Source organism: Salminus brasiliensis, chromosome 14 (genome assembly GCF_030463535.1).
Source record: "Salminus brasiliensis chromosome 14, fSalBra1.hap2, whole genome shotgun sequence".
In the NCBI taxonomy this organism is placed as follows: Eukaryota; Metazoa; Chordata; class Actinopteri; order Characiformes; family Bryconidae; genus Salminus; species Salminus brasiliensis.
In genome coordinates this window covers 29,744,546-29,755,825 of record NC_132891.1, presented here as the reverse complement: position 1 = coordinate 29,755,825, position 11,280 = coordinate 29,744,546, and the positions used below count along the sequence as shown (strand labels likewise).

At 41.7% G+C, this 11,280-nt stretch overlaps 1 protein-coding gene across 1 annotated transcript; it reads right to left on the bottom strand.

Moving 5' to 3' along the window:
* Positions 1 to 716: 716 nt before the first annotated feature.
* Positions 717 to 11,022, bottom strand: ccn5 (cellular communication network factor 5). The gene is made up of 5 exons (XM_072696962.1): positions 10,945 to 11,022; positions 7,423 to 7,639; positions 6,016 to 6,264; positions 4,337 to 4,557; positions 717 to 2,299 (listed from the first exon to the last, which is right to left on the bottom strand). The coding sequence occupies exons 1-5, from the start codon at positions 11,020 to 11,022 to the stop codon at positions 2,018 to 2,020; spliced, it is 1,047 nt and encodes a 348-aa protein (XP_072553063.1). The 3' UTR covers positions 717 to 2,017.
* Between the last annotated feature and the right edge of the window lie 258 nt (positions 11,023 to 11,280).

Here is an 11,280-nt window from a genome sequence, read left to right as displayed (position 1 = left end):
CTGTGACTTAACAGTTTTGGGATTTTGGAATTGGCCCGTTTCACTGTTCTGTTTTGTCTAGATTTTCTTTTATAGTGAAAAACTGCAGTGATTGAGGTTTACAGTATGTCACTTTCTTCAGTGAAGTTCAAAATGAACACAGTCTGAAGTTGCCAACTACTGTGGACACTGGTAGCTATGCCCACCATTCCCACAGGCTATTTAACATTATTAAGAGCTATTATTAACATATACTTTTAAATTTACTTTTATCCAGAGCAACTTAGCTAGCTAAAAAAGTGCTTCACTGTTTATTTACCCTTAGCTAGTTTGTATAGACTAGGATCCAAAAGATACCTCTAAGCTTAGATACTACTAAACACAAAAGGTCAGTATGGAGACCACAATACTCATCACTACACTTCGCCCAAGTACTCTTGGAAGAGGTGGGTCTTCAGTCAGCGTTTGAAGACAGCAAGCGACAGAGACTAACTAGCTTTCCAACAAAACACTGAGTGCTATAGGGCACCATATTTAAAGACGTAGAGGGCCTGCGTATATGGTTGAAGACGCTAAATTCGAAACATGCATCCAAACGTCCACACGCCTGCTCTTACCATTGGTTTATTAAGCTCCAGTGAAGTGAATGTGTCAGGTGTTTATGAGGCTATTGAATTGAATTAAACTTTTTTTTTGAGTGAAAATGTGTTTCAGAGATTACCTAACAATCAAACACATTTTTTAAAAAAAAGCTTTTTATTGATTTCTTTTTTTTTTTAATGTTAAAAAAATATTTTACAAAGAAATAAAGGGAAAACTAACCAAGTGGCAAAAAAACAAAAAACAAAAAAAATAAATAAAACAATGAAATCATGGACTAAGATCCCATCAGCTTTGTAGTTGTAATGTGATTGTGATATCAGTGACGGCTCTTTTTTGTTTAGATCCATTTATTTAAACAGAAAAATCAGTGTTCTAAAGTACTAGCTACTGACAATATACACATGCTGTGAGTCATCAGTCATCATGTCACTCATTCCTACACCTGCTTTTAATTTTCTGGCACATGAAATAGGATCTCACAACTTTCTCTCACCCAGATTCTTCTAAGGAACGATACTTAGAATGAATACTAACTAATCTGACTAAGCGATCATAATTCACACTGCAATGTACAGCACATCAGTCAATTCAAAAGTGCTTTAGGGGGCGATACGGTTTCGTTTCTTCTTTTCTTGCTTTCTTTCTTTTTGTTCAATGTTGTCTTATTTCATTTCTGGATCAGATAAATGCCAGTTGATCTGGACCAGAAGCCAAGATCCACTGACAATATTTGATAAACTAGCCCTGGTCTCAGTTTTTCTCAAAGCTGACATCCATATAGCCAAAGCTACAGTTCTACAGTACAATACCAAGGAGTATCACTCAGTCGCAGTTATTGAATAAGCTACAGTAATCAAGTATAAGGTGGAAGCTGTAGGCATTAGTTCAAGAGTATTAGCTGCCATCATGTAGACCTAACTAACACAAAACAGATCGACTATCTGAATAACGTCGCCGTCACACAAAGACCTTTTCCACTTTTTGACATCATTTGAATCTGGTAGTTGTTTTCTTTTACATTCCATGATGAATGGACCAATAGAAATGCTCTGAAATGATCTTTTTACATTGACTTGCAGTAAGAACACATGAGGTTTCTGCGTGACAGCGACACTACACTTCGAAGAGGTTTCCTGCTCAAGGAAACTAGGACTAAATCTATAAACACAGGCTATAAGTGCAGAATTGGCCGGTCCAGCCTTTAAAAAGTCATCCCTCTCTCAAGCAAGCCGAACCTCAACTGGCATACTTGATCACATACGTCTTGATACAGACATGAATCTGTCAGTCAGTCTTTAAAAAAAAGTGTTATATGTATTAAAGTGCTATTCTTCCAATACTTTAAAAAGGCAAAGACACCCGACTGCACATTAGGAGAGGTGCCAGCGGAATGAGATGGGACTTTGTGTGTATCAGTGCATGTGAGGGACAGCCTCTAGCCCGAGAAGGCAGGGCTCCTGTAAGTGGCGGCAGGCGAGTAAGGGCAGTTGTAGTGGCAGGCACAGGAAGTGATCATCATGACGGCGGGGTAGATTAGCCGGCCGCCTCGGCATCGGAAGGGAACGTTGATGGTGCGAGTGCGATAGGGGGTGCAGCAGCGACCGTCCGTGCACAGGCCGCAGTAGCGGGGCCGGTACACGCGAGTGCTGTAGCAGCCCTGATGGAACAGCCGCACAGGGACTGCTGACCTGTAGCTGGACTGGCATGTTCTTGGCCTCTGAAATGTAGAAAAAAGGGGGAGAATGAAAGAACAGCTGAATTGACAGTTGGTCAGAGTTTTGATGGATCAGATTAGGTGAAAATCAATAAAGGTAAAGGTGCACTGTACAGCAAAATGTGTCCTCTGCATTTAACCCATCTGGTAGCGATGTGTTAGGAGCAGTGAGTACACACACACACACACAGAGCAGTGGGCAGCCAACTCCAGCGCCCGGGGAGCAGAGAGGGTAAAGGGCCTTGCTCAAGGGCCCAACAGCGGCAGCTTGCCGAGCCCGGGAATCGAACCCACAACCCTGTTATCGATATCCCGGCGCTCTAACCGCTGAGCCACCACTGCCCCACACCTTGATTAAATGTTACAAAAACAGTTACAAAAACAGGGAGTTTCCAGAAGTGAAGTGAAGTCTTTAAATTACTCAAAGATACAGAGAAAATGTGACCCTGAACAACCATGCAAGACTCTGTAAGCCACCAAAACTGCCCTATCAGATAAACAGAGTGAGTGGAAATTCAAACTCCACTCTGGCTTTAGAACTCATCATTCTGAGAGAAGAAACCTAAACACTGAGTGTCTGTGGCTGATCCGGAAGCTCTTACTGAAAATAACAAACTGCTGATCAGCCTTGTAGTCAAAACCTCTAGAAACAAGCCTAAGTGAAGACCAAGACTGGAACACTTTTCTAAATTAATTTATAGATTTGAAAAATGACAATTTGGTACTGCCAATTAACCCATCCCTTCATAACTCTCCCTAGCACTGGCAATGCTCCTGACACTAGGTTAAGGACAGTTAGTTTGTATGGTGTGGAGAGTAAGAACTGTTAGCATGTATCCTCCGATACATCCAAAGTCAGCCACCGCCTTTTTTCAAACAGCCACCAATGCTGCACGCTTGGAGGAATATGCTGAGTCCCCCGCTCCACCACACCAGCTGACAGACATCACTTAACATCACTTAAGAGTGATATGCCATCTACCCACCCGGACAGGGACTCCAGCCACTAATGTGAGGCAGCATGGCTCAGAATTTAAACTTGTGACCCCTGGGTCATAGCGGTAGGGCATTAGACCGCTGAGCCATTTGGAGCCAAAGACCAAAAACCAATAAGTCCGACACCAAGACTTTTAGTAGTAGAGTGCAAGCTAAACGGCACTGTGTCCGCTACCCCGTGTACAGTAGCCTCAGAAAGATGCACTGGACTCGGCTAGTCTCAACCACAATTTCCTAGTCCAGATACAGCTTGTGTACAGTCTCAGGACTTGAATACAAGAACACCAGCAAACACACAAAATAGGATCAATGTTCTCAGACTGACCACGCCAGAGTCTAGACCTCCACATCACTGAATGTATGTTTGTGTTTGGGATTACTTGGATCATGAGAAGCAGAAAATGCATCTAAGGCTGAAGATGAGGAGTGGAAAATATCTCCCTCAGATTTCTGCAGAAAGTAAAAATTCTAAAATATCTGAGATTATATTTTCTGTTGATTAAAAATGAATAATGTACATAATAGCTGGTGGACTGACAAATACAATAAGGGTATTGGCAGTGGTGGCTCAGTGGTTAGAGCTCCGGGCGACTGATGACACCGTTGGGCCCTTGAGCAAGGTCCATAACCCTCTCTGGTCCCTGGGCGGTGGAGTTGGCTGCCCACTGGGTCAAATGCGGAGGACACATTACGCTGTACATAGCACAGTGACAAATATGTGCACCTTTACAATTAGAGAAGGGTGGTCTCTTGGACAGTATCATGTGTTAAGGTCTATTATTCTGGCTATCATTTCTACTCCAATCATGATGAAATGTTCAATTTCAAGATAAAGAAAACAGCAAAAGGGAGTTTGGCGGTTTGCAGCAATTAAATTACATTTGACAGTTTGTTTGATTTCATTGCTAGTGAAGAATAGTCAACAAATAAACTGCCAAGATCTCAAACTTTTCACATGCTTTTCAATTCTGACATGTTAAGGAAACGATTTTAGGATGATGTGGTTTGCTGGCTGTAGACAGAACTGGCCTGTACTGAACTTACCACTGGACCACTCCTAGGGGGGAAGGCATGGCAGGGTCGGACCTTGCACAGCCTGATCTGCATTTCCAACCTGCAGGCCGGGTTCTGGTTGGTTACACGTGTTGATATCCCCGGGCCACAGGTACGCGAGCAAGCACTCCACTCCGTGCTCTGCTCTATGCAGTTCAAGCTGGGGTTGGCTTGGTAACCAGGAAGGGGTGGTAACTGGTCAGGTCTGTGAGCTGCAATTGTTCAAAAGAACACATTCAGTAGAGTTGCATGGCTCCTAATGCAGTTACACCTATCCAGCTATAACTGACTGAACTGAGCCCAAAAAACTTTCTTAAAAGCCACAATGGCCTACATGTGGGCCCACATTTCAAACTCCTCACTTTCTGTAAAATATGCAAAAGTTGCATAATAGTCCAATGTATTTACTGAACAATTCTTAGGAGATTCTGGCTAATAATATGGGGTTATCTATAGTTCGGGACAGAAATGCTACGGTAAAATCAGCTCAGAATTCACAATGTCAAACATGTCGAATTTTGAAGTGGATAGGCAACAACAGCAGATGACCACATCAGCCAAGATCAGAAAGCTAAGGCTGCAGTGGGCACAGGCTCATCATAGCTGGGCAGACTGGAAAACCCCTGGTCTAACACTGATAGCTGGGTCAGTTTTTTCAGTTTTGTTTCCAAAAATGGCAAGGCTTAATTCTGAAGCAAAAGAATTGGGTTGTAAATAGGCTTGTAAAACTGTGTAAGATAAAACACTTGGACTACATTATACTAGCAATATGATGATTTGTCGACAGCTCATGGTTTAACTACAAAACTAGACCAGTATCTCAGAGTCAGGTTAGTTCACTCTGTACTGGGAAAAGGCGCATGTCCCTTAATATTACCTCTTTGTAGACCAAACAAAGAAGGTGGCATGTTCTGAGAAGCTTACAAATGGAAAATCTGTAGCCACAAGTGATAGCAATCAGACCTTTGTTGGCTGAGACTGCAACACTGTGTAAACTCCCTCATTGTAGCACACGAGAACACAGAACAAAATGTGCTGTTGTGGTTTACATAACTTGGGTGACATCGCTTAAATTTCCAGATGTTCTTAAAATGGCCAGAGTTTAACTAGCCCCCCTTTTAGCCGCTCAGTGGCCAACTGGTTTGGAGCATTAATTACTGCTTTGCACAGACATGAGTCCAGTTATGATTCACGGAAAGCTTCTGGAAGAACTCACTGTTTGGGCTGTTGGGCTCCATCCTGGCAAGACATTTTCAATTAAATATTCAAGATCCCACAGTGAAAAACCTCTGGCTGGAATGTCACCAATGGGCCTTAGATAAACCCTGCCTGCATGGGTTTGTCCAGTGGCTTGGGCAAGAGACAAGATTTTTATGATTTATGAAAAATCCCATAATGACGCAGGAAAACAGACTTGGTCTCCAAATGTTTGTGAAAATCGTTATCCCATAAACATGGACGGAGACGATCCCTTCAAGTTCAGCTTTTTCTTAAGTGAGGTAATCATGTTTTGAACAAGGAAAACAGCACAGTCCCACATCATAAGCTATTATATAAATAAAGTCACAGTAATATAATACTTAAGGTAGGGTAGGGTAGGTTGAAAACTTCATAAAATGTGATTTAGTGTCTCACTATGCTCCATTACTCCCAGTTTTAAGGTTGTTTACCTGCTTGTGCATCCTGAAGCACACTATTGTCTATGTTCTCACACACCCACTCCTGGCAGCACTTTCCTGGCAGCTGCACCCTCTGAGGGTGAGGGCAGTCAGGGGTGGGCAAACGGACGTCATTACTGCACAGGGGCACGCAGGTCACCCCTCCACTCACACAGCGACACTGGATGGCGCAGGATGGCTGGAACACCTCCCCATCCTGATAGGACACTCCGTTCAGCTCGCAGCTCAGCTCCTCTGCACCTAAACAACAACAATGAAGGCCGTTAAGATAAAAACCATATGTTCTCTTCAACAGATTCAATATTCAATTCAGCTGCAAACCTTTTTCTATCTTTGCTCATAAATACAGTCTTTCGTAGAAACCTGTGATGCACAAGCTTTATACATTTTTGTACAAATTCTGCTGATAAATTATTTTCAGCCTGAGTAGACTGATAAATCACTGTATTGATCAGTTATTTATCTCAGTGTTACTGAGCTCTACTAAAGCCTGAGTAGACTGATAAATCACTGTGCTGATCAGTTATTTATCTCAGTGTTACTGAGCTCTACTAAAGCCTGAGTAGACTGATAAATCACTGTGCTGATCAGTTATTTATCTCAGTGTTACTGAGCTCTACTAAAGCCTGAGTAGACTGATAAATCACTGTGCTGATAAATCACTGTGCTGATCAGTTATTTATCTCAGTGTTACTGAACTCTACTAAAGCCTGAGTAGACTGATAAATCACTGTGCTGATCAGTTATTTATCTCAGTGTTACTGAACTCTACTAAAGCCTGAGTAGACTGATAAATCACAGTGCTGATCAGTTATTTATCTCAGTGTTACTGAGCTTTACTAAAGCCTGAGTAGACTGATAAATCACTGTGCTGATCAGTTATTTATCTCAGTGTTACTGAACTCTACTAAAGCCTGAGTAGACTGATAAATCGCTGTGCTGATAAATCACTGTATCTCAGTGTTACTGAACTCTACTAAAGCATGAGTAGACTAATAAATCACTGTGCTGATCAGTTATTTATCTCAGTGTTACTAAAGCCTGAGTAGACTGATAAATCACTTTGCTGATAAAGCACTGTATCTCAGTGTTATAGACACCTAAATGGCTTGACTTTCTTTCTGGGGATGAACTGTTCTAAGCACATCATCAGTTTTATTGTTGTCTCCACATTGTATTCTTCTCACAGTAAATGAAGCCAGGAGAAGCACTGTCAGCACTGATGGGACTAATAGTTATTGAGATGTTCTGAAAAGAGGCATAAGCCATAGTCATTAGGCCTCAAATGGTAGTTCTGTTTGCTTCTCTCCCAGTGCGGCCTTGGAACAACTTTTTATAGGCCTTGTGACAAGTGACAAGATGTTTTAGTGCTGGGGAAACTAGAACCAGGCTACTCACTGACACACTCTCCAGGGTCTCCAGGAAAACTTGCACTGTAGTCACACTGCAGGTCGTTCTTCTTGTCGCAAACAAGCATGTCACTGCAGGATTCACCTTTCTGGCGGGCGCATATCTGGCAGCACCCGCAACCGTCCACCACCAGAGGGACATTGTCAGGGCAGACTGGATTTGAGCTGGGACATTGGCACAGACCACCACACTGCTGACAGCAAATCTGGAACAGTGAAGTGGAAACAGCATGTTTATATACTGCAGTCACTGTGAAAGTTGGCCGATGGGGCAATGGAGTCAGATATCAGATTTACACTTGACAGGCAATATGTACAGCAGTGTTGGTCCAGAGGTTTGCATACACTTATCATGGACATGGCATTCATCATGGTCATGTCATGGAAATATTGAGTTTTCTATGAACTTTTTTTTTTTTTTCTGGGGCAGAATGAGTGACACATCTTTAATAAAAAGTGGTGCTCAAGTTTTTCTTTTGAAGTTACAAAATTACACGTATAGATTCAGATATATATAAAAATGAAATAGTATTTACATAAATACTTAGTCTTAAATCAGAACTGAAAGTAAGTACCTTCACACAGAAGGTAAAAGTGCTCCAAATCCAATATTTTTGTCATATGTAACATGAATGTGTCATCTGTTTGGCAGTGTGAACATAAAAAAATTATGAACTTTTTCAGTTCTGATTCGGGCCACTTTCATATATAGTATTGAAATCCGATACACATCCGATATGTGGCAACGCAACTCAGTCTAAACAGCAAGATAGTAATTCATCCACCTTTTATGTCAGTCCAACTCAACATTTGTCATAAATGCATGCTGGGGAGAAGGGGAACGGATGGCAGCAGTGAGGGAGGGTTTCAGTGGTGAGATAACAAGGTAACAGACCTCATAAATATTTGGAATGATGTTCTAGTTCAAACATAACTAGAAGGAACATGCCATGACCCCAAAGACACCCATCATTAAAATCTTTGCCCTCTCTCGCCTCCCCATTCTCCTGATAAATTGCTTCAAAATGTGCAGCCAGCCTCCACTGTTCATTAACATGACCATCAAGAAAGTGGATGGTACTGATGACCTCATTTTGTTTGTTTGGGAGTTTAGGAGCATGAACTGTTCAGACAAATGTCAGGTATAGGTCAGAATGTCAGATAAAGGCCAGATTTGGTGAGAAAATCAGATTTAGGCCACTCTGCCTGTTGTGTGAACATAGCCTTGAACAGCACCCAATGAGTTGCCAATACACAGTACAAAGGGAAAGTCCGATGATCTCAGTGTAGATCGGAAAAGGATGACCGTAGATTTACAGAAGTCAGAACTGTTTCTTGGAGCTATTTCTGACCAACTGCAGATTCAAAAATCAAACAATTACACATAAGTACAAGTTATTGGTAGCCACTTAGCCAAGGTCTGAAAGAAGTCACAACATAGTTTGGCCCCAGCAGGCCATTCCACTCCAGGAACACTGTACCAGCTGTTAGGAATGTCAGGTGGCAGCATCACGTTCTGGTGCTGTTTTGCTGCCAGTGGAACCAGATGGAGTAATAGTGAAGGAAGAATTCCTTAGACTTCTTTAGCATAACCTCAAAACTTCAGCTTCAAGTTTCAACTTCAAAGACAGTTAAAACTTTGAACACAATTGAGTGTTCCAACAGGACAAAAACCCCAAACACATCAAAGGGGTTGTAGAAAGGATATTTCAACATGTTAGAGGTCATAAAGTTTGTTCAATGATGCCTAGCAAGGAAGAAGGACTTCAGCAGCAGAACTTGCTCAGGAATTGTTTAAAATAGAAATAAATGGTGGCGAAAGCTATTGTTAAGCAAGGGAAATAAAACATTTAAAATGCCATACTTCATACTTTCTTAAACACAACAATTTGCTATATTCCCACAATTCTAAACCTTAAGCTGAAGCCAATAACCTACAAAATCTTTGAGTCATGAGGCGAAGTTGTCATTACCAGTGTTGAAACAGCAGATAAAGGTGGAAAACTGTAAGTAGTAGCATTATAAACAATATTCTGGAATTTTTAAACAAGAAACATATTGTGATCATTTTTTTAGATAACACCCAGCCTTCACCATTGCCTGCTCATTATATTTGGGCCTGTTCACACTAAAGCAAGGAAGGGCCTCACTTCACTACAACTACTATTCCTGACACTACCAGGGCTGTAATGTGGGACATCCACCTTATTAAAATGTAAAATGGATCATAGACTAAGAACAGAGACCATTTTCAAAAATGTGGTGGAAGAAATGATGACATTTAGTGATAACAGCAAGAATGCTGGAATGCATCCACATCACTACTGCTGGCCTGCCAACCTATTAAGCCTGAAACACTGAGTATTTTAAGTGAACAGTCTGCAGTTTAATGATAATCACTGTGTTGTGACGCTGCTGGAAAACTCACTTCTGATTGATTGAGGGACTGTATAACTTACAATTTTACTCTCCTAAATCTCTTTATGTGGACAATCTGGCATTTCAGAGCGTTGACTCACTCAAGGCATTCACACAAGCTTGGAGAAAGGGGTAAAAACATCTCTTGTGAATCACTTACGGTAAGAGTTCCCAGACTCTAAAGGCAATATAAATATGCTTTCAATTACAAAGTCAGACTTGGAGCCAGCCAACAGAATGAAGTTAGATCTAATAAGCCTGAAGGATTCCTTTGTCTGCTCTGGAAACACTCTGTAGGATCGGAATACCTTTACATGGCATACTTTGCAATGAATATGGTGTAGAATAGGCCAATGGCTTGATAAAGTGTGTGTGTGTGTGTGTGTGTGTGTGTGTGTGTGTGGTCCACAGCAAAACAGTCTGTTTATTCATAGTTTCGGTAACCCAACACATTTGTCTGTCCATCAACAAAGATGTGACCGTACAGAAACCACCACAAAACTATTGGTGGTGCAAAGCAGACCCCTATTATATAGATATTTAAAAGGGGCATTGCACAGATATTTAAACATTATTAAATTAAATGGTTAAGATGTAGACAAAGTCAAAGTGGTTTGGTGTGAAATGCTAAATAAAAAACTGTCATTCTAACAAACTGTGCACAGTCATGGTACCAGGAACCAGACACCTGAAGCAATTAAAGCAGCATTATGCGAGAACTGATATTTCTTCTTGTGTAATTCATGTAATTCGCACTTTGAGCTCCTACTAATAGACACACTTTACACTTGCATTTCTGGACAAGATGAAAGATACAGAACCATCACTAGAAGTGAAAGGACTGTGGACTTAGGTGGTACAGTATTATTATAGGATTTTACACAAATATGACCCAGGTTAGTGTAGTGTATGACTCACAAGTGTTGTCCAGCCAACAGCTTTATTCCAAAAGGACTGAAAAATTAGATATCAGTGAGTCTAATAAGTATCGTATATGTCTAATTACAATAAGAAGCTTTAGCCATTGGCTTTATAGACACCTAACACCTGCCAGTAAATCAAATGTAAAGAAGATGTAGAGAAAGCACCTCACCTGGCAGCACAGGTAGTGCAGTAGAACAGCTGCCAGCAGCAGCGCGTGTGTGCACCCATTTCTCACTTGGCTGTCCATCCTAGCCAACACAGCGTCCTACTGCAGTGCGTGCTGAGTTGTTGGGGCCACGGCTGGCTCACCGGCCTGACTTTTATAAAGTCCCCCCCTCTGATGTCACGGCCTGCCTGCCTGCCTGCCGTGTAAACAGTGGCTGGCCGACAATCAGAAATGTTTCAAATTCCACATCCCTGCCGTCCACTTCCACTCCCCATTCCCGCTCTACAGTTAAACACTGAAAACACAAGCTGCGGAGGGAAAACAGGCATGGTCAGACGA